Genomic DNA, 25,351 nt, shown 5'->3' with positions numbered 1-25,351 from the left:
AATTTTGTGTTACGTCTCTTTTGACTGAATTTTGAAAGTAATAAATAATAGCCCTGAATTAAAATTTTGTTTTGAAAAACACTGTCTTTAATCTGAATAACCAGGGTCGTATTGCCTCATATGAACTATATATGTTTAAATCATGCAAATGATGAAGTAATGTTGTAATCCATCAACAAAAATAATAATCAGAAAGTAAACTAACCGGGTATACACTATCGTTGTGATCATACATATCATCACAATAAAAAATTTGAGGACTATTTTTGTTTGTCATTTTAGATATATTGTGTGCTTAGTGATAGTTCTGTAACAGCCCGAACCCTTATTCTAAACCTAGGTAAAGTAGTGGCAGAAAGTTAGTCAGGATTGTTTTTATGATCTCTGAAGGTACTAACAAATATCAAGTCACCGGTTATTTTATTTGAAATATATTTTATGTTTAAAAAAACCCTGCAAATAGATATGAAAGTTAGAGGCAGCATTTCGAAGTAAAAGATGGTATACTGAATTTAGTCAGTTGAAAGGTTCGTAAATTCAAACCACGATTGCATGCATATAAACATGGTGTATTAAATCAAACAATGATGATAATAATGACAGAATCAAGAGGCAGTTTTCATTAAAGCCACCCAAATACTGATATTATATTATTTACTATGAACATTGAAATCATTGAAAAACGTTTATGTGGAGTGCAACCAGATTGAAAATTTCAAATCGGTGCATGTAACTTGTTTCAAATCTGTATACTGTATTTAGAAAGTTGTAGGCTGGTGACTAGTATATATTCAACCACACTTAGAAACTCGTGGTAAAATGTTGACAATCCTCTTTAAAACTATCACACGTAATGGTAAAAAACTATTTGAATTTAACTTTGATGTAAAGTGTTTAAACCAAATGAAAAGCAAAAATTGTGCTCATCATTTGTCGATGACATCTGTGCATGTGGAATCTTGAAACAATCATTTTGAATTCCTACTAATTTATTTTTTTAATATCTTTATTTAATTTATGTATTTATTGTACACTTTTTAATACTGACCAATCATAACCTGCACCACCAGTTTTACATTTAAAATCGTTTTCATCCAATCCGACATCCACACGCTTTATTATCACTATTCTGTCTGGCCGTTTTTAATCATCATCACAATAATTTTGTTAATAGGAATGGAATCAAAACTTGGAGTGTTTCCCATCCTGACTAGGTTTTCTGCACATTAGCCTTGACAAGTAGGCACAACTGTCTGATAATTCTCCAAACTGTTGATTCCAACTTATCTGATCATATTTAATGTCAGAAAAATTACGCCAATTTTGCGATTGCAAAAAAAACAATAATCTTCAGACAGAAGCTATTGTGCTCTCAATATTCTACCTACATAATATAGCAGTAACATTTTGCTAATTTTTTCCACCCATTTTTTTTATCTACAGATGGATGTTTGAACCACATTTTGAACAAGTCAGAGAAATGGCCCATTTAACAAAACTTTGGTTCGCATTTGGGAGCACTGAACTAGAGATTGGTCGCCAATTAAAGCTTTCCATTTCTAATGTTAAGCATCAATTTTTGTCAAATACTGTGAAACCCGAAGAATTTTCCCATGTTTAGCAGTTGTACAAAACTACATCCTACAATACTTTAAAAATTATGAAGAGTTGTTTTAATGAGACGCAAACAGTTTTCTTAACATCAGAGCAAATTCATTATATATCAAAGTAATATTTGATCACTGGCTATTTCATCTTGAGATAAAACAATATCCATTAGCAATTTGACAAATGGATTTTCATTTTCAAAAGGCAGAGGAGCTCTGCCTTCAGGAGGTAGCCATAAGTCTTTTATTAAAGTTAATTTCTGAAATATTTGCTCATTTCGAACCACAAAAAACTTATGAAAAAGTTAATCTGGCTAAAGGTTTGACCTCAGGTAAAGCCAATGCCAAATTTTTAAACCATAACATAGAGATGCTTGTTTCAAGATTTCTTTAAAATTAGATAATGGTATCTTATTAAAGAAGTCAGTAATTGTGTGTGAATATATTATGGTAATCTAAATCACTTTCATAACCAGTAGTGTCTTTTATGTCAATGGAAAGTAGCATTTTCAAATCTTTAAAATAAAACAAAGCACAACTGCCAGTAGTAAAAATAGAGGAAAATCATGACCTTCATCTGTTTTAAAGTGTATTAAAGCTATAAGGTCTAAGATCTCTGACTCAATTGTTGTAAAATACCAGGCAACCTTGCACTTAACTACAGAATTTTATCTGACATGATCCAACTTTGACAGTTTCCTTTGTTCAGCAGTTGTTAGCATATTTTTTTTATTTACAATTAAAGAACGTTTATGTTTACCAATAAAGACCCTCTTTGTACCAAATAATATAGTGTGCCTACTCACGCATGCAATTTTATACTATTTATGTAATTATCCTCTTTCCAATGAGAAAATAAAGTGGGAAAAGCTGAGGTAAAAAGGATAATAAACTGCATTTTTTTTCACAAATTGTGCTTCTCTGCTTGCTGAGCTATTTCTTTACTCTAAAGAAGCTTACTTTATAGCTGAGCTGAGCTGATCCGAAAGAAAATACATTGGTTAGCAAGAACCTTTAATTTAAGTTTCCGCCATGAAGATAACGTATTATCTTTAACTATCCTAGATTCGGGGATTTGATACATCGCATCTACCCCAAATAACTTGAGATAAAGGATACAACTGATAATGTGAAGCCAGCCTCATATCTTGACCTACACTAAGAGATCGATGGTAAAGAAAAACTATTGACCAAACGTTACGACAAACCGATGACTTTTCATTCACAATTGTCAACCTACCTTTGTGGCAACATCGAATTTTCATATCATACCTCATACATTATGCCTGGCTTATTGTATCCAACTAGACTTTTTACAATATAGGCTTATTGAACACGGTTATGTTGCTACAAGATTGAATCTATAATCAACTAATTCAATGGTCTGAATCTCTCCATCTGCAGGAAGAAGATTCAAACACTGTTCACGAAAAGCAGTGTTATCATTTAGTAGCCGTGTAAGCGCATTTGTATTGCATAGCGATGAAATCTGAACTTGCCTTGCATGCGCACTTTAATAATATCGATTTATGAACACAACTAAGGATGTACTTTGTCCCGGTTAATTCATTTCTTGTGGGTAAACAACAGAACGTCCAACTGATGTGATTCCCCTATGTTTCAGTAAAAGAACATCCATTCAATTTGATAACCATGAACCTAAAACTTTCTGTTTGTTAGATGTTTTGATTGATCAAGCCGCCATTTCCTCTTTCTGTTTTTATTTTTTTATTTTATTTTATTTTTACAAGATAATGATTAAATCTCACTTGAATGTATGTGTGTCAAACTTTACATCGGAAATGTCTTTTCCTATTAAATGTTTGAAATTAGTTCAATTTGATAAAAGTGTAATATTTCTACTATTGTCTGATATTACGTATTGCTGCAGAGTGAAACAATTAGCCATGTAGCCATATATTTATATTACTTTTTTCAGCCTCATTACAAACCCTATTTCTGAGGTTGTTGCTAATTCTGTGCCTATAGTCATTTGATTTAGATATTCTACTTTTTGAATAGCAAACCAGTGACTAATGTGTAGGTCACTATTACAAGTATTAAAATTATATTAAGATATTTAAATATCTGAACAAGTAAGAGACCTGTAAGCCAAAGTTTGTGCAATATCACCATTATTTATTAATCTAAGAGTGTGATTATAGCACTTACCATCAACTGGAAATAAATGTCATATTATTTTTTATTTGAAGTTCACTGATAGGTATTACATTTCTTTTCATTGATATTTCGGAAGTGAAATTGTGGTTGGATTTTTTTTTCAGTAGGTGTATAATATTTCGTGCAGCTTTATAATCACTCTCTGATTATCATCAGTTGTCTTTTCCGGTGACAATGGTATTGCAAAGTACAAATAGTCTGGTTGACTTTGTGGACTTGTCGACTTCAGCATAAGAAAGTTTTTGGATTTTCTGATTTGGTGGGTTAGGGCAGGTATTTTTTAAACTCAAATTTGACATCAGCATCAGATTGGGATAAACTTAAATTGCCTTGATATTGAATGACTTAGCATTGCTTAGAATAGGATTTGGTTCAATTAATAGTACATATGTGTGGTCACATTGAACATGAAAATAAGCTAGGATGCAGTATGAATGGTCATTGACATAGAACCTGTTGAGATATGAGCGAATGATTTCTTAGTTTGACTCATTTCTAAACTTTTCCTTACAAAAATAGCAGTAATTTGTTGTATGCGGTATAGAATGAAAAACCAGATGTTCAAATTGTCTTTTGCGTATATTGTATATTATGGCATATCAGAAATGAAAAAAAGTATTTTGAAATGATTAGTGACAACCATTCAAAACACGCTTCTTAGTGAAAAAAAAACGAAAATATCAAACTCTATATGTGACCTTCCAAAAAACGCGACTTTCTGCCAGGCTGAAATTGTTTTATTCTTCCCAAAATAAAATACCGGTAAAACCAGACAGTGCAAAAATTTTAAAACAAAAAAGGCCAGAAAAGCTTATTCTATGGAATATCGGAAGTAAAAAAAGGATCTGACTTATAATTATTGAAAACCATATAACACACGCTTTTAGTGAAAAAAGATACGAAAATACCATAATTTATATGTAGATGTTCCGAAAAACGCGACTTCCTGTCAGGCTGAAATCCGAAAAAAAGCTATCATTTAATTCTTCAGGAAAGATAATATCTGTGAAATAAGATTTAGTACTGGTGCAAAAAAAAACTGTAAAACCAAACAAAAAAAAGAACAACTACAAATGCTGGCATCAACAACGGACACCTCAGAACGACACATTTAAATACCAGTGTGTTGTCAATATTGTTTTTGGGTGAATTTGAATCGAATTCCCTGGCAAAGGCATACTTAATTGATTGTTGTTCACAGTAGTTCGCATGCAATAGACGACGATAGTATGAGCTATAGAAATGTTATACAGTGAAGAGCAAACTCAAGTTCCACCACGATTATTTTTTATTACGTTTGCATATTATTAATAACATACTACTTTTTAATACCTTTCCACTTCAATGTGGTCTGACTGTTCAAGAATAATATTTGATTCTTATATGAGAGAAGTTAAAAGATTGGGTTATCTTTCACGAATTTGAGAAATTCAATTTTTTTCATAAGTTGAGTGTAGCTGAACGAGCAAAAAGACTAATAATTGCCTTGACGAGTGAAATATAACCCGGTCATTGTTCTGCTACGAGTACAAGTACATGATTCATTCGTGAAAACATATACATTTCGTTTGCTTCTCCTCGAAAGCCCCATCATGTCTTGAAGTATAGGGTATTATGACGTCAAATATTCTCTTGCCTTTGATTTGAATACGTCCATGACGCTGTCAGTTATAATTAGTTACATTGGTAAAGAGAACTTGTTAAGACAAGTGCACGTGACCTCAGCTTACACGGGTCCTTTTCCGGCAGAATAATTATTTTTTCGCACTTGAAGTCTTCATATCTTTCAAATTTCTGTTCACGAAAGATCAAATTTTCTGCATTGGATATCGTTTTTGCACAATTAACCTCAATTCCTTCTGCATTTTGCATATGATTTGACCAAAGCTGTTAAGTTTGTTTTTTGCAGCTTTATATCCACATACTATGACATCGGCAAACAATAAAAGCTATACAAAAAAAGCCATTAAAGTTCTAATGATAACCAATGTCAAGTTTCACCACTTATAAAACCCTTTCAAAAGCAAACTCCAAGTTTAATTTACCATTTCCAATATTCATAACCCCCTCAAAAGCTTCTTTTGTGTCTTTCCATCCGATTTGTTCCTGATTTATACTATAGTCTACTCTTGTCTAGAAAATTTAGTTGCATCCCATATATAAGTAGCATACAATTTGGCAGAAACTGCTTTTCTACTGGGTCGTCGTTCTTATTGACCAATTTTAGGCCAGTTTTGTTCTCTGAAATTACAGAATGAAAATACTTTTTTTTATATTTAACATATTCTAAATAAATATTCTATAAAAGTATATTCTTTGAAAATTTACTCACAATATTGTTTAAAACATAAATCAATAGAAATATGTAATTCACTTGCTTGCATTCGGAATTAGCATCAAAATGCGGATTCAAAACAAATTTTACAATGCTTCGTGTATTTTCTATACAGAAAGTATCATATTCTTGCATCTTTACTTGTCCATCGAAGTTTATACTCTTATAATGCAACCTTTATTTCTATCCTCAATATAAGTAATACTTTAAAATATGCATCTTGACATTTTATTGATTGTATTGATGAATAAGTAATTGTACATACACTCATTTTAATTTATGATTCTTCATCTGATCTACTAGACATGATTTGTGCCACTAAAACAATGAATATATAAATGCTTTTTTAAATACAATCAAATAATAGCAGTTTGCTAAAATGATTAAAACATACCATATTGATAATCAATTTAAATGTGAAGACTTTCAATTAATTTTGAAGTATTTTAAATATAATTATATTTCAGTTCTGTTTGCTACTTTTTAAACTATAAATCATTGAGTGTTTGCATTTCAAAACATTGCACAAATGAAATCAAAATCAAATATCTGCAGTACCATTTAGGGTATTTTAAAAACAGAAATATATTTACGTTCCATTTCCTCCGGTCTGTTTTCTGTGTCGTGTTCCCTGTTAACTATTGTAAAATTGAAATTTAAGTACCGATATTCAAATGTCGACCAAAATAACATAATCTAGGGACAATGACTATTGATTAACTTTTGCTCTCTTGATTACTCTTTCATAAAAGTGAAGGAACAGGTCAGAAAGTAGAGGAACACAACTTGTTCCCGTTGGATTGCTGACCGTTTGTTGAAAAAATGCGTCCACCATACTGGACAAATTATTTAATAAAAAAAATCCAGAATCAACTTGAACATATCTTCATCGGTATATTTGAATTAATTTGGAATTAATTTTTACAGAGTGCAAGGAATCTCTACCAAGAACTACATATTTGTGTCTAGGTGTATTGTGTTTTTTTCAGTAAAAACGATGTATAATGTTTTTTAGCCGGGAATTTAATTAAGAATGTGAAATAAAAAATATAAAGAAGTGTAAAATCATACGCTTAAATCCTTTTGCACTCTGATAATAATCTGGAGTAGAGGGTTTATAGGATCAACACCGAATAAATAACACTACAGGAGTAACAAGTGTCGCTGTATAACTGGAGACCTTCTTTGGCAGCAGTGAGTAAAATGTTATAAGTTTTTAAAGAGGTTTGGTGGCACATTTTGCAGATCCAGATATGTAGCGTTGTTTGTATGGGTTTTTGTGGATATTAGGAATCCAGTATATAGACAATAGATCATAATAATCTTCCACAAGAGACCACAAGAGAATAGCACACATCTATTGTTTTCAGCTATTCCTTCTTCGGAGTGTGTGGTATCAGTATAGATCTTATTACTGCTACAAAGGCTAATTTTAGAAAGGAACTTTCAGAGAGATTCGTTTCAGAAGATGTTTTAATCCCCAGTAAAAGTGATAGAACATGGTTGGATTAGTAGAAATAGTCAGCATTTTTGTTCTGGAATAAGTGGTCAGCAGCCCGTACGTTCAATAAGTTACACTTTGTAAGAATTGTCGGAGCAATAAACATACCGGATGCGAATGTGCATGAACCCCATCTAGGACACCACAGTCTTAAAAGACAAAAGTGAATCCGGTCAGTTGTTAGGTTCGGATCTTTTTAGGCTTGGCGACGTCCTAGAAAGTTTTTCATTCATTCCTCTTCTTAAACCATAAATTATATTGGTGCAGATGTATACACCAAATATCGCTTTTAAATGTCGTTTTAACACATACTTTGCAGACACATACAATAGAAGTCAAAATCTCATGATTTACATATTCAAACGAATCATTACATAGAATGAAAGGCTGTATTCAATTTGTTTATATCTTTATGAATCAATGAAGTTTAAGCATTCTGAAGTATCATACAAACATGTATACGCTCGGCATTAAAAATATCAAATATCAGATTAACTATATATATAGTGGTGAATATTGTTCCAAGCAGATATAAGACGAATTGATATTGTGAATATGTCACACAGACAAGAATCCCATCGAGATAAAAAATGTCAGCGCAAGGTCATCCAGGGGTCTTAAATGTACGACGAGGAGACGTTTACACCACTAGGCAACTGCAGTATCAAACACAGGTCCAGGGAAAAATTTTCCACTGTATACTCTTGCAACATAAGAGTAAACTAAAAACTGAAGCAAAACAATACATACAGAGGCCAGAAATTCCAGACTTAGGACAAGCACAAATAAGGCAGGGATGTCATAACACTTAGGCGTGATCACACACACACACACACACCTTTTGAATGAAATCTTATTGTGAAAAAATATTTAAACATTTAACGGCACCTTAAAATCAGTACAAACAGGTCGGAGTCCCTTGAAAAACAGGAATAAAGAAACTGATTATAGGTTCACAAATGCACCAAAAAGTACTACTAGCAGTTAACTGACATGCCAGCTCCAGACCAGTTTACACCTATAAATTCCGAACATGAACTGAGCTTTGGCTTAAAGGGTAATAGCGTAAACTTTTAAAACATGTTCCATTTATCTTAATACTCAACGAAAAATTGTGCAAGATCAAAGATGATGTGACAATATATTTTAACTGAACGCAATTGTACATACTGAAATTTTCAGACTTATTCTCGTTATAAACTCTTATTAAATACCCAAGTATGGCCATTTAGGCGTTTACAAACAACTCTTTCTAATACCTTATATAGATTATTCATATAGAGATGATTACCTGAATAATGTCATCTTTTTTACGTTAAACATTTTGATATTGTATATCTATAAATCTTGTGTACAATATATTAAAAAAAATATTAAAAATTACAAACAATTCATTATATACTTGCCATTTCTGTTAAGGCAAAAGCAGTTACCGACGAAACCAAACAAAAATCCAACAATGGAAAACACGTACTTATCTAAATGCAAGATAATTACATAATTATAGAAGTGATACACTCTACGTCATTACACAAAAACAATACATTAGTCAATAAGGCCATTCTGTATATTAAATTGAAATATCAAGGCAAAAACTGGGGAGTAAAAAGTGTTAACCTACTAATTTTATGTGTTGTTGTAGACGTTCAAAACAAAACAAAACGCTTTCTATTCCCTCAGATCCAGTATATTTAGTGAAGTACAAGTTGTTTTTTTTTCTTTTGATTTTGTATAGGTATGTCTTATTTGTTTGACTTTGCATCGTGTTTATTGTTTTCAAATTATGATTTTCGGAGTTTTAATTTTAAACCATAACCTTCATTCTCGATTCTAGTAAAATTAAGACCTAAAATTATAACAAAAGGAGGAAACATGAGTATTGTCATAAAATACCACATATCAGCATATACATAAAGTTTAGGTAAGGAAAGAGCGCAATTTTTGGCGATGATGCTTTCTGTACAGAACGAAATAGCCGATTGTAAAAACAGAAATAGAACAAAGGTGATCATTTGAAAAATGTAATTTATCTGCAGAAGAAAATGTTATTTAAAAATCAAAGTAGATCCATCAGTAGCGAAAATACGTTTGTGTCAATCGTCAAGTGTTTTGGAGCAATGTATAACTATCGCCGCCGTCGCGACATCTCCAAAAAGGTGTATGTATTGTATTAGATGGATACATTATTCTGATATCAAGAATCCAAGCTTACAGAACATTAAAATTAAAAGTTTCACCTCTTAATCAAGTCCTCAATAATCAAGGTTCTATATAAGGCTACATTTGCCGACAAAACTAATATTTTTTACATTTACCTACTTGTGCACGTATTATCATTTCCTAATCCTTCAGCTACTGTGACTCCAAAAAAAACAAGGGAAAAAATCCAAAACAAAATTGTTTTAATTTCTGAAATAATAATAACAGTCGACCTATGAAAAAAATATGGTATCCTCATATAAATGTATATGACCAAAGGATTGTTTGTAACTATACATGCGTATGTATGAAATTTAACTATTATTTAAAGGTTAAGAGACGCTTTAATATTTTAAACACTCAATCTCCAAATCAAAATAATAAATCACAATGAATGAAACTTTTTAAGTATATGTTTGGGAAGAATATGTCTCCGAATGATTCTTCTACTTTCGGTATCATTTCCAGATTTAAATCAATGGTTATTCTTACTTATAATAATGTTGTCTTGTAAGCAGTAGATTTCTTCGTCCCCTCGTTGAAACAATTTCTTCACAATATCTTTTTGAAACAAATAAAAATTAATTTGAAACAGTTTCATTGTAACCAGAACATTATGTTGTCACAAGAAAAATGAAAATAGATGCGGTAAAACTAGGGGTTTTTTTTATAATAGGTCAAAATCGAAATTGAAAGTACATATATTTTAATAAAGCAAATTAAATAATCAGTACACTACCAGGAATTTAACTACAGATTTCATGTACTTTTAATGCCGATATAAAATCAGTACTTTTCTTTCGAATAACATTTAAGTAAGGAATTTCTTTCCGTAATTTAAGTACTTACCTTTTTTTTGTCATTTTACTGTACTTTGATTTTTTGTCATTTTACAGTACTTTGATTTGTCATTTTACAGTACTGAAAATTTCAGTAAACTTTCGGTACTGTAAATTTCAGTCATTTTTCACTACTGTGGTTTTCTGTCGTTTTTCAGTACAAATAATTGATTTACGACGATTTATCGAGAAAAAAAATTAGACTAGTGTTGTCGGAATATTCAACTTCGTTCATTTTAATGTTTATATAAACAAAACAAACGTGCAAAATGACGTAATTTGTTTACAGATCTTTCGAGCGTTTTACCAAGAAGAAGATAATTGTGAAAATTTAAGCGCATAAGTGATACCGACAAAAAACGAAAACTGGCGTTCAAATTTCAGTTGGAAACGTCGCCGGTTAAATTTTAATGATATCATACTGCCACACAGACATCACCAGAAGAGGAAACTGTTCTTTTAACAAGTTTGTAGAAGAACTTGAGCTTGGTGTTGGCGCAATATTTGATGTAGATACAAATGAAACGTACACTATCGCATTCACCAGCTTGGGAACAAGTCTCAATTCCCCCAACACCACCACCACACTCATAAGGTGCTTTTTACCCATTTCAAATTTTTTTTTAAAAAATGGATTATTGTTAACCGATGGAATATTTCTGTAATTTTTAGTAATTTTTTTCAGGATTGTATCTTGGTATTCTGGCCATTCTGCCTTTCTGGGGGTGTTGGGAATTATCGAAAAATTTTGCCATTTAAGTTAAGAGTCAAAATTAGGGAGGTTAAATCAAAATTTTGGGAATATTGCATGATTTGATATGATATTCTTTGAATTATGCTGAATGCTAGAAAAATCCATGTTTTTGCTGTTTGCAAAGGAAGCATATGTTTTTTTTTCAGTATGTACTACTACTAATTATACTGTACATGTAGGTCCAAAATGCAATATTTCAAGTCAACACAATCATGACGTTCATCATGTCATTTTTTAATCTGTCCAAGCAAAATAAAAAATTAACCTTCGAAGATGGCAAACTTGCAATGTATTTGGACTACAAAGTACAATACATGTACATTGTGTATTTCAAGACCTCTAACTTTTTAGATACTAAATTACATACATGGATGTAAAAGTGAATCTTCTCAGAAAAGATATTGCTATTGCAAAAACAATAAATCAGTATTCCCACTTTTATCTTAACTATGTTTTTTTTATTTTAAAAACCCACCATTTGTGCGTACATGTAGTTTAAAAGAGGGGGAACTCTATTTTAGAACTTGTTCTCAACCTGTTCACATACAATGTACTCCAGAAAAATTATTCGTGCTGCAGCCAGGGCCTAATCCTAATATCTATATTGACTAAATTGGCTTGGGTAATTAACAAGTGTGTAATCTTATCAAGATATTCCATAATTAATTGAGGGGGTACTCAATAGGGACAGAGAGGTATGAATGTGATAGGGGAATGGCACACTGCCTCCTCCATTTTTCCCGAGCAAGGACACTGTAATCCGTTTAAAGTAATTGTTGTAAACCTCACTTTTATATTTCAATATACATAAACATGTACATTGTTGTCGCTTTTTACCACAAACCATGTACTTGTAATGTCAGTTAAAAATAAAAAATATGTAGGTTTAAAGCTAAGTGTTGTATATTTTATTCAGGGAGAAATGTGTATTTTTTTCACGGTATAAGATTTTTCTGTAAAAAAGTAGGACCCAACAAATTTTTATAGACATTGGGTTTTTGCATCTGAAAATTATTTTTTTAATCTTACTTTTTCTACATTTTCATAGCAGGCTTACGCCATAATGGTTTATAGTTCTTAAAGAGGCATATATTGTGCTGTTAGGTTTGAAATATTAATATAATGTGTCTATAAAATAGTTAAATCAGCATGCACTTGTTTTATGGACAAGATAAGTCAGGGTCGAAATTGCCTTCTATATTTATATGAGTTACATGTATTTGATGTAACGTTGCCTTCCCCTATCTCTAACTGAACTGATAAATTTGCTTCTATTAACTACAAATTTATTTGCAATTTTGTGGACACTAAAACCTAAGATGAATGTCAAGATTATGTTCCTTTAACATGTTTACGGTAGAGACAAAACTTTTAACAGAAGTGTCCTTTATTACTCTTGACTCAATCAATTAACCCTTACTATGACAAAGAGCCTATATACATGTATAGGCTTTTCGTAATCCCGTATTTTTGCCAAGAGCTTATGTATAGGCTTGGCAACTGTTGTCTACACTTTGGTCAGTCAATTTGGTATTCATAGAATAGTTTAGGCATTTGTCTTATCAATTCAGACCACTTTTCATCTTTAAAAGGTAACCAAATTCTTTTTTTATCAAAACTTGTCTCTTTTCGGAAAAAATCAGATATTTGACTTAATACTGTTATAAGGTACATATACCTACATTAAAATTGAAACAAAAGTTCAAAGGAAAGCAGGAGGACAAAAATATTTTGTCTTTAAGTTGGAAATTGAACACACTTGTAGAAATGCAACAGCATTTTCATGAAAAATAATGCGTCAGAAAATGAGTCTTATTTTATGAACTCAAAATAACAATGAAAGTAGCGGTTGTCTATTTTTAGTTTGACATGTTCTGGTGTACCAAAGTTCATGCCTTTTTTTTCTAGAATGGACCTAAAAATTATTTTTGACATTTCCTTAATGAAAAAAAACATGGTCAAAAGTTAGATTGAAACTCCTTGTCTATTTTTAAAAAAATCATAAAAATTTATGGTTTACTGTAGAAGCCTATGGGGCAAAGAATACAAGGCTGAGACCTATTGTATTTAGTGTCATTTGTAGAGTAATCTCCCTTTATTTTGAATTCTACAGTGAATTCTATATAATTTTTTTTCTCCTACATGTAAGAACATGGGTGCTATGAAAAACAGAATGTTAATTTATATTTACTACGTCAATACAAACAAAACATCAAACATAAAAATATGTAGGCTAGGCATTTCGGCCATATATCACAATATGCATGGTTCTTAGATGAAGTGCTACTTAATAACAAAAATAAAAATTTGAAGTCTTTTTGGAGTTGTTTCGGTATCCCATATTACAGAATCTGCATGACTCTTGCAAGCAGTGCCACTTGAATAGTGTTGCAGTACTCAAAAGATACACTTGTAAGTAACACCTTTCTCTATTTTTCAACTGAAACTCTTAACGACTTTTCACAGTCTTCCACAAAATCATTGAAGAACATAATTTGACTTAATTGTTCCGAACGAGGGAAAGATGATGATGTTTTTTTTAATTTTCTCTCTTTAAATATTTCAGTAACCTTGATGACAATTAAGTGCAGATTACCAGGGTGATACTGTACCAGGATATTTGGCAGATGATCAGGCGCGGATCCAAGGACTGGTGTACCGGGCGAACGCCCCCCCCCCGCCCCATTGGTTAGAAAAAGATTTTTCAACCACAAGTTTCACCCCATAATATTTTTTGCCTTGCTTTGCACAGCATTTAATTCAATTAACGCCCCCTATACTCAAATCCTGGATCCGCCCCTGATGATGATAGTCCAAAAAGTGAAATGTAAGACTTACTTTTGAAATTAAAGCAATTAAAGGTTGAACGAAGTGCTTGTTACTACACAACATACAAACGTAGCTCCACCTAATAAGTTGTATGTATTAAAACCTTACAGATACTTCTAAGCAACTAATGGTATTTTGATGAAGGGAAGAGGGGATTAGGAGATGATCATATCAGTCAAATAAAATTAGACCTAATGTTTTTTTCTACTTTTTATGTTTGCAACAAATAAAAATTGGAGGGGCTAATTTTAATTAGACTGGGGGTCATATTGGCCTAAAAAATACTGTGAATTAATCATCAAGTGTTCATTTTGAATTTGTAAATCCATTACATTGAGAAAACATAGGGATTTCTATAAATTCTTGAATGCAAATGGCAAAAAGATAGCTTGAATTTTACCAAAATTCATATATTTCATTCATTTTTGGCCATATTGTTGTCAGAATGATGTAATTTCAAAAACAACTTAATATTTAGTCAATAGATTCATTAGACACAAAGGAAGGCCTTTCAGTATTTGAGGAATCTTGCACCACCCAGTTTAAAGAAAGAGCGGCTGTGATGGACAAAATAAGTTACTATAAATCTTATTTTTATGATTCTGTTGTCAGTTTGTTCTTTTTTTAAATCTGTTTTTTACGATTGCAGAAATTTGCAAGATTCATATAATGTTATGGAATTGTCATCCCCAAATCAACAGGCTGCGAAGGACATTAGTCCCATTATTGTCAATGTCTAGTTCTGTTTTATAAATTTGATATATTATATATGTATTGGATGGTATATGGTACTATACAGTTGTGCTAATACATGTAGTATGGAGCATGTATAATGTTTTAGACTTTTTTATATTTTAGGTTGGTTGTAAAGCCCACATTGTGAACAAAAAGAATGAAATACTGGCGAGCAATATTGAAGAAACTGTATTATATTATATATAATGAATATAAAAGATTTTAGGAAACAATTTTTGTACATGTATGGCTATCAATTAGAGATGGGTCTTATAATGGTACACGTTAATATATCCATCCGTCTGTCTGTGTTTACATGTAACATGGTAACTTTAAAATTCCTTGAATAGTAAACCTTATTTTCATACTTTATAAAGTTCTTCGTTATCATGGTCTGATGATCTGTATACTTTAAAGAGAAAATTCTAGTTTAAGTTTCTAAGTTATGAGACTTTTTCTAAAAAAAGGTGGAGGGTCAAGTTTTACAGTATTTTTTGAAAATGCATGTTCGATTTACTTCAAACTTTGAAGTTGTTTGCTACCACTGTATAAGGGGAATACATTTTGGTAAAAAAAACATATAGAAATATCCAACCAACACATTTAACTCTGTGGAGGGATTTTGTTCAAATTATGTAGGATTGTTAGTCATTATATGTAATTGATCACATTGGGCCACCATTTTGATTAAACAAATTTTACAGGAGTTTTTGGACTTTGTTGAATTGTACATGCTACTCTATAGAACACTTTGTGGACACAACTCCTTCAGATACAGCTGTACAGATCTTGTTATATTGGATTGTTGGTCATCATATTTAATATACATGTAGTATTATTGTGTAAGGTTTCATTTTACTTTAGTTATTGGTCCAATATGGTCATCCGAGGACCAACAACTCAGCAAATATGGAAAACCTCACCTAATTATACCTGTATTAACTAACTAGTCCAATACCTCATATTGGTCTATGGAAATATGGATTTTTATTAGGCCATTATGACGTATTAAACGGCTAAATCATGTGTTTGTTCTTTGTATTGTATAAGCAGTTTTTATCATATAAATTTAGGCAAATATTCGAACATTAGTCAATAATTGATCAATTTCGGCTACCATTTTAATTTGACCAATTTTACAGGAGTAATGAAACTTTGATAAAATTATGTGCATGCTACATAAAAGCACTTTATTGGATGCAACTCCTTGGAGACAGCTGTACAAAGTTTGTTCAAAATTTGTAGGATTGTTAGTTAGCACATTATGTTGATCATATTGGGCCACCATTTGGATTTGACAAATTTTACAGGCGTTATGGGACTTTCTTGAATTTGGACATGCTACCCTATAGGAACACTTTGTGGATGCAACACCTTGGGAGACAGCTATACAGGTTTTGTTCAAATTTTATCAGATTGTTAGTCACCATTGATTTGACTAATATACATGAGTTATGGGACGTATGATCTTCAACTTTTTTGGTGAGGAGGGACGTATGGCTTTGTATAGCAATATTGTTATTTATTTTTTTTTGGAATAATTGAAACTTTTACACAACCACAAATATAGATTTTATTGCCCAACAGTTTAGGAATTAGGGTGCAAAAATTGCTACAAAGTCATACATTTGATATAATTTTACTACGGAACTCCAATGGAAGCGCATGGATGTCTTGATATTGTACCACAATATTTTATGCCTGTGTTAAGAATTTAACTATTTAGGAATGAGGCAACAAAATTGGACAGGAAGCAAGCATTTTCCAGAACTCCAGACACTAAACTTATCATAAGTAAATGGGTCTCTTTGAAATTGTACCACTAAGTGCCATACCCTTAAATTTATTTATTGCTTTTTCTATCTTATTGTATTGTGTTATTGTAATTTTTTGCCCACTTGGCATCCGTCCTCGTCGTCGTCCTTCGTCGTCGTTAACAATTATACAAACCTCTTCTCCTCTGAAACTACTCGACTGATTAGAACCAAACGTGGTATAACTGTTACTTGGGATACCCTGCATATAACTAATGTGGGGATATTTCATTCACGGAAAAACATGGCCGCCGTTACTAAAAATAGAACATAGGGGTCAGACAGTAGTTTTTCGCATATATCTCAAAACCGTTAGGTTTAGCCAAACTCTTTCAATTGCTGAAATGATCCTTATTATAAGGCCTTTAAAAGTCCATAGGGATCAAAGTTGTCAGGCGACTCCTTGTAAGAGTTATTGCCCTTGAAAGATGGCAAGTTATTTTTTTTTTACAGTTTTAGCCAATATCTTGAAACCTATAATTGCTGAAATGATTCTGATGATAAGTTCTACCAAAATCTTCTTGCGTCAAAATCGTTGGACATCTTGTTAAATTTATTACCCTTGAAAGACAAATTTTAACCAGGTGAGCAATTCAGGCTCCTGGGAGCCTCTTGTTTTGAAATTCTCTTCTTATTGTATTGTCGTATTGTTATTTTTTTAAGTTATTTTACCATTTTCCTTTTCTTCCAAGAACCTTATGCTATATATATCAACATTTAACCTTACCGCATCAAGTTAAAATGTTGTGTCCTGAAAGTGTTCTGAAATTGACCTCTGCAAATCCTTTTTATGAGTACGGAAAAAAATGGTGGTCATATAATGGTATGCTGTTATCATTGTTTATAGACACTTCATGTCCGGACAATAACTTGAGTATGAGTGTATATGTTTATGAAAGTATACTACAAGGTGACATACCTTTAAGGAAGTCTGGGATTGATGTTGGGAGTGTGCCTTGAACTGTTTAGGAAAAATGTACCAGAAACGAGCATTTTCATGATTTTCGGACAAAAACTTGAGTAAATATGAATGAATCTCTTTGAAATTGTACCACAAGGTGTCATACCACAAAAGGAAGGCTATGATTGAATTGGGGTTGTGCTTATTGACGAATAAGGTTGCCACTGTGATTCTGGTCAAATTAGTTTCCTGTATCAAATATTGAATCGCAATCAAAATTCAGAACTGTATCTAGCTTGAATGGTGTGTTAATACTTGGACCAATTTTCAGGGTTCGACCTCTGTTGTTGTATCAAGCTGCGCTCGGTAGAGCACATTTTTTGCTACGAGTTCTGACAGGTTTTCAGTTTACTTCCATCTGGGGACGATTGTTACGTGTTCAGGGTACAGCTGTGTATATTTCCATGTATTAATTTATAATATTTCCCTTATTGTATATATTATAGGAAAACACTAAATGTATTGTAAGTTTTTGATGTTTAATATATAGTAAATAAACGATTAAACATGATATTTACTATTCATATTTATACGTTAAAAATGATGCTTTTTCGAAATAAAAAAAATTAAAAAGTCGTTCATTTAAATGTGTCATTCCTGTACTGAATAACAAATGGTTATAGAAAACCATTAAGAATTGTTGCATCACACATTCTGCTTGTAATTGTACATGTACATGTACCAAGTTTCATTATTGTGTGTTCATATTCGAACAAATGAAAACTCATACAACTAACACAATTTAAAATGCATTTGACCAGAAATTACTTGAAAATCGATATAACAATGGAAGGAAACCAGAACAAAATCTCCAAAACGAATCTTAAAAAGATGTTTGGAGTTTGGGCCGCATAAAATTGTAAATTGGTGTAGGACAAAAAACCTTTAAAAGAAGAAGACAACAATACATATATTCAATGAAAGCATACTCATGAGAGGTGGAAAAAAAAGCAGTAAATATCATAGTTTCCTTTGAAATGACAAAGTACTAAGGAACGACAGAAAACCACAGTATTGAAAAATGACTGAAATTTACAGTATTGAAAAATGACTGAAATTTACAGTATTGAAAAATGACTGACATTTTCAGTACAGAAAAATGGCTGAAATTTACAGTACTGAAAAATGAATAAAAATGAATAAAATGAAAAAAGGGTAAGTACTGAAATTACCGAAAGAAATTCCTTACTGAAATGTTATTCGAAAGAAAAGTATTGATTTTATATCGGCATTAAAATACATGAAATCTGTAGTTAAATTCCTGATAGTGCAGAAGTGAAATTAAATGTCCTATAGTAGTTTTGTATTGCTATATAAATGGCACAATACTTTCGTGACCAAATATGCACTGTATATCAATAACATTCTGCAACAAATTTGATTTGTTTTTCTTATAAGGAAAGCAATAATTAAATGAAGCTTGTAATTAAAACTTACCATTAAAAGGATCTGTACGAAACCCTAAAAATGTCAATACAATCGTTGCCATCAAGGAAGATATGACAAAACCTGTCAACGTCCACAGCAAGTTTTCTTTTATGCAATCACTTTCTGTCAAGATAAGAATCACTATCAAGTCATACATCAAATACGAAAAGGTCACTGTTTAGACAAATGGACATCTATGAAATGCGTACTTAAAGTGATTGAAAAAAAACATGAAGATTGGGAAATATATGATGTATATATTTAACATACTTTACGTTTTTCTCCCTTTATATTCATATTTTAAATTTAATATGTTTTATTCAGTTATCTACAGTGTGTATGTATATCGTATTTTGTTTTTCTTGGTTTCGTGTTTGACGTATTTGAATTGTCCGATAGTAGCCGCCTCGATATTGGTATACCGAAATCAAGATATAAAGTTGATCTTATCCTAAACAAGTCTTAATTATCACTTACTGGGCGCCGAATAGTTGTATTCAACTGTTGTTCCGTCTGCTTTAGTACTGTCTTCTATATCAAACAGATCAGCATTTTAGTAAAAAGAATAATTGGGTTTTTTTTTTTTTTTTTTTTTTGGGGGGGGGGGGTGTTGGTTTGTTTGTTTTTGTTTTTTGTTTTTTTTTAGAACAATGATTGAAAACGGTGAATATATTCCTAGTATAGTTAAAACTTTTAAAAAAAATTATTATTTTACGACATTTTTTAGTCTTACTTCAGTTTGAAGATAGTTATGTATACAATTCTATTTTAATTTGAATAAGAAACAAAATAAGTTCTGTTAAGCCCTATCTGCCAATACCTTTTGATTCAAATATCGTTACTTCAACATTAGCTACATCCTTTAGGATTCCATGACGGCAAGTCCACACGCCATTTAAGGTTTTGTCAATCTTTCCTCTTACCACGTATATAGTCTCATTTGTTCGTGTATTCTGGCTTATAGTCCCGTTTCTGTAGAATGGATCGCAGTGTACTTCCGGAGAAGGGGGAAGACAATCAGCTTGAAGATGGCCGGTTGGGTCAATTATTAGCACTTTGTGGATAAGTGATCCTGCCTTACAGACTAATGTTAAGTTATTCGTTGATACCCGCCAGGTAAGACAAAGGTTAATACCACACTGTGAAAAACCTGTATGAATAGAAGGAATATTCGGATGTACTGACTACATGTATTATAGTTATCTGTATACAACCAATTGCAAGACTTCTATTTGTTACTAAACTGCTTCACTAAAGTATGATAAAGCAATTGGGATATTTCAACAGCTTTCTATGGATTCCAAGGGACGGGCTAGGGCATAACTTTTATGTTTTTATGCTGTAGATAGTTTCAGAATATTCACATGTATTATCCTGATTAAAAATGTGGTTTTGATAGAGTGCAAAATGTGGTACAAGTTGTGATAGTAGAATTTGGTCGGTTTACCGGGCTGCATTGACACCATTTTCATTAAATACAGATTTTGGGAAAACTAATTTTGCTTCAAGGCAAATCTTTCCACCATGCTATAAGAAGCATATTCCTTCCCTTGTCATTTCCAGGGTGTCCTACCATCCTTTGTATATTCAGTCATGGTTTAACAAATATCTCATTCCGAAATGCCTGTACCAAGTCAGGACCATATTTGTGGTTTTTCAACTTTCCGATTTTTGCCCTGTCATTACCATATACTTTACGGACTATTTGTACAATTGCATTAAGCTTGATTTTATACGTAATTCTGTTAAATATTACCCTTCATTTCCTCTCAAATTATAATTGTCTTAATGCTAGTATCGCCAGTGTTGATGCTTAAATGTAGCCGTTCACGGCGATGACATGATATCAGAATAGGATCTCTGTCGAATAGACAGCAGAACAAATTCAATTGACTTGGATTGTGTCATCACTTATTGGTCATTATAATAGCATCGTCATGTGAGTTATGCAAAGGAATCGTTTCTGTAGATACTGTGGTCAAAATATTGAGATCCTGACGCTCCATCGTTACTCTTGAGCGACCAGTACATGCAAATGAAGTTTACTGGAAAACAATTCACAAACAATTAAAGCGCTTTTTTTGTGCAAGATTGAACAATTGAATCCTTCATATTAGGAGGTAGAATTTGTCTATAATATTTTCATTGATGTATCACAACTTATGCGCATACCACCTTACCTCTTTGGTTCAAACAGAGAACATATATCAAAAGCTGTAGTACATTCAGATATTGCATTTTTTTCATTCAAATCTATCAAGATCTTTTACTGCAAAAAAAAATAAATAATATTTGATTTCTAACGCTTATATATAATCAAAAACGTATATTTTGAAAATAATACATATGTGTTTACCATTAACAAGGTAAAAAAATCGGAACAGAAGACGAACGCAAGATGAAAAACGAAAATGTCTTAATTACTCCCCTAAATCTATTTTGTCTTAATTACTGGGTCAACTAGCTTTCCTTACAGGAACAAATCGTCAGGATCGAACGTTTTATAAGTGCATGGTGTCTGAATCATGACCACCAATATTCGTTCTATCTTAATTGTATTTAAGTATCACAATTAGTAGTGATAACGTATCACAATTCGTATACATGTATGAAATCTATTTAAGAACATTACTCATTCAAATAATTTTATTTTTTCAAGAGCATTGAAGCTATTCCGAAATTTTTGCGACTGAGAAAAGCCGGTTTTTAATGTACGTCTATTACAAAATGTATTAGGTTGACGTTCGAAACAAATAAGAAAAAAAAGCCAAATCTGAAGTCATATTTATTAAATCACACCTATTACATGGAGCATTTTTTTCTGACATCTTGCAATATCATACTGGTATGTATTTTTGTCTGTTAAAAAATGTGTTTAAAATGATTAAAAAATTATTCGCTTCAGTTATTAAAAAAGCTTTCTTACAGAAAAATTAGTATGGTAAAATTATAAACATTAATTGTAAAAAAAAAACTCTTTCATTGGGAGATAATTGTTAATTTTAATATTACAAGAATAATATCTGTTGGGGCCAAATGTTTTTTTGAATCATAATAGAATATCAGTTAAAACATATTATATTCGCTACACTGATCCATCGGATCAAACTGATACAGGGAAGATAAAGTAAACGTATAGAAAGGTCTGAAAAATTCCCAACGATGTTAGAACTGTCAAATTTGCGATGCAAATTTTTGGTCGTTCCTTCCGCGGGACTCGAACTTGTACTTGAATTTTTCAGACATTTCTATACCTTGCCTTTATCTTCCTTGTATCAATTTGATCCGATGGAGCAGTGTAGCGAATAGAGTCGTGACATTCTGAGACGTTTGTATAATATTGATTTGTTGTGACATGCATCATTCATTTGATCCTCTACGCTACATAATAACACCTAAATGAACTATCCTGTACTACCATACATCGTGTACTAAGTTATAGACCTAGATTAATCCTACAAGGAGGAATGACCCGGCCAGCAAAGGCTATGTTATTAACATAGCCTAGCTCGCCGAGTGGTCTAGGGCGCTGGACTTTATGCAGGCGGTTTTGCCAAAGATGTCACAGCAGTACAAGTTCGAGTACCGTGGAGGGAACGACCAAATATTTGCGCAAATTAGACAGTTCTAACAACGTTGGGAATTTTTCATATATATATATATATATATATATATATATATATATATATATATATATATATATATATATATATAGTGTGTGTGTTTTCTTCTGATCCTAACAGGTATGAATCTATGTTACTTCTACTCCCTTCTAAAGTAAGTTTTGATAACAAAATGCCCTGTTTTGAAAATGCCCTAGTAAGAATCACATTTAAAAAAGAATACTTGTGTTCTCTTACAGAGCATGGTTCATTGGTTTTCGATTGGAACGACCAAGTGTAGTCGTGTGGAGTATAAATGATATCGAATGGAGGTTTTAAAACAATACAAAGTGTAGAAGTAAGACAAATTATGCCAATTTCCAGCACATGCGTTATGTATCGTGTCATAGATCATATCTGAATATCACACACTCTTGCACTAATTTATGTATCATTCAACCACGTGTAAAACGATGGTAATTCAAAATACGATTTTCATTTGCGATATGTGATATATTGTACAATCTGTAATGATAAACAAAAGAAGGGAAATGTACTTCAAAGCTCATTCACCAGATAGGAAAATATCAATAGATAAATTTGTTAGGGGTATAGATTTAACAATAAATCAAAATGACATACTACTTGCTGTTACAGAAAGTTAATGAAGTAAAGAAGTCAAAAAGGCAGTGGATAAAATTTCAAATTGACCAAAGACTTCTGAAATAATTGTATGAAGTACTCAAGTCAAAGATAAAGTGTAACCAAATGCAACCCACATTAGTGGGGCTGTTCGCCATTGCAAATCTGATACTAGGACACATGAAAGTTACCTTTATTAGTTGTTTTCTTATTATCAAACATACAGGGTGTTAATAAAGATATGGTAACAAACACAGTCAAGTTCGACCTTCTGACATAATTGCTATACCACCATATATTTATTCGGGTTAGCTCTGGCCTTAATTTATGTTAGGTTCAGTATTATTAGAATGAAAATAGAATTTTTTGAAAAAACAATAGCGAAACAAAATTTTTAACCTTTCTTATCTATTTTAGGCAATTACTGAAGGAATGTTTGGGACAAGGTTCATATTCTAGACCGTTAACTGCGACATTGTTGTCGTGATATATCTTCAAACTCGGGCACCAGTATCCAAATCCAAACCAACTATGACCCATATACATATTTTTTGCCGTGACTTCTGACTCTTTTTTTTTTGGTATGATTCTTGACCGTTTGCACGATAAGATCACATGCAACGAGGCATCTGCTGAGAAGATGTAGCAATATCGAACTTTTTAATTTTAGAACGGTTTTCTTTAAGAAAAGGGAAGGCACTATTAAATAACTGTACTCGAAAATCGAAAGCTTAAACAGGACAAACATAAACCAAACAGCACAAAAACACATCAGGCTGAAAGTAAAGTGTGATGCCCTTGGACTATAAACAGTCCCTGCTTCTGTTTATGCATGCTAACGGTAGTGTCCTTTTTAAAAAGAAAGACTATCATAACAGGTATGAGGTGGTTAGTCACATTAGAAACGGATATCCCTATCGCATATTGGTCGACTCGGTCAAAGTGACGATCATATCATCAACCAATCAAATAAATGGGTTGTGTAAGTCGTTTAGGTCTATCTAGGAATTTGTATAAAGGTAGCATTTTGTAGAAGTGGTATGTGTCTTGAGAGACAATGACATTTACGCTCGAGCCTCTGCAATATTTTTTAGTAAAGACAATGGGAATTCCAAGTTGTTTCCTTTTAAGGGTTCAATTGAAGCTTTCTTTTTGTGTAATGCTAGACCTCAATTGTAAGCATATACTGTTGAATTCAATATGAATCCTACAAAATTGAACAAAATGTAGTTACAAATTAATAGACATTAACCATTATCGGATTTAGGTCGTCAATAGTAGCGCCATTGTGTCACGCTGCGTCTGCGTGTCCCTTTGTAACAGTAATTGGTTAATATTAATATTATTGTAAATCAATGTTAAATTAAAAATACACTTACGTCAAAATAACCACTACCAAATTTGATTCTAGAATGTCATGAATATCCACTGACAACTTCTTTTAGGGGTCGTTCAATGGTAAATTCAGGATATGCGCATTGAAAGCTTAACCTATTTAAATTTATCAGATTTCAGTTGAGAAACGGTGACCTTGAGATAACAACCCGGTAGTTAAGTCCCAACAAATCTGTTTTATTTGAAAGTATTTTATCAGTAGAAAATTGAGTGTTTAATATAGTTAAGTTTATTTCGAGCTTTAAATATTACTATGTGAAAATGTTTCATACCTTGAAACTTGATACTTCAAACAAAATCCTTACATACACTAAGGATATTCAAAAAGAATATTTAAAAATTAAACTGCCTGTCAATAGTGATTTGATGAACGATTGGCGCTACAAGTATTATTTTCCAGTAGTGTAAATAACTTTATGCGCTTGCGTATTTATAAGTTAAATATTTTTTTCAAACGACTGATCACTTATATGGTAGTTAATTTTCTATCTCTTTCAATTCCTCACTTATCTGCAGATTTTATTTTAAA

At 31.9% G+C, this 25,351-nt stretch overlaps 1 protein-coding gene across 8 annotated transcripts; it reads right to left on the bottom strand.

Annotated features, from left to right (window-relative positions):
- Positions 1-5,058: 5,058 nt before the first annotated feature.
- On the bottom strand, positions 5,059-25,222 carry LOC148609991 (uncharacterized). Of its 8 annotated transcripts, none has more exons than XM_088541743.1 (12): positions 25,095-25,222; positions 21,364-21,452; positions 20,004-20,333; positions 19,661-19,714; positions 19,193-19,306; positions 10,316-10,384; positions 9,944-10,033; positions 9,031-9,102; positions 7,733-7,773; positions 6,717-6,761; positions 6,389-6,441; positions 5,059-6,029 (listed from the first exon to the last, which is right to left on the bottom strand). In XM_088541743.1, exons 2-11 carry the CDS (start codon positions 21,428-21,430, stop codon positions 6,391-6,393), a joined length of 933 nt encoding a protein of 310 aa, XP_088397869.1. In that variant the 5' UTR covers positions 21,431-21,452; positions 25,095-25,222; the 3' UTR covers positions 5,059-6,029; positions 6,389-6,390. The 8 variants fall into 8 exon arrangements, with proteins under 8 accessions (XP_088397869.1, XP_088397868.1, XP_088397870.1 ...); XM_088541742.1 differs by lacking the exon at positions 25,095-25,222 and adding an exon at positions 24,807-24,962; XM_088541744.1 differs by lacking the exon at positions 25,095-25,222 and adding an exon at positions 24,807-24,962 and having other exon boundaries at positions 9,944-9,988.
- Positions 25,223-25,351: the final 129 nt, after the last annotated feature.

The sequence above is a fragment of the Perna viridis genome, chromosome 8 (genome assembly GCF_037379345.1).
Source record: "Perna viridis isolate PV_CMFRI_1.1 ecotype Kerala chromosome 8, ASM3737934v1, whole genome shotgun sequence".
NCBI classification, from domain to species: domain Eukaryota; kingdom Metazoa; phylum Mollusca; class Bivalvia; order Mytilida; family Mytilidae; genus Perna; species Perna viridis.
Note: the sequence above shows the minus strand (reverse complement) of the source record. Positions and strands in the feature narration are given on the sequence as shown.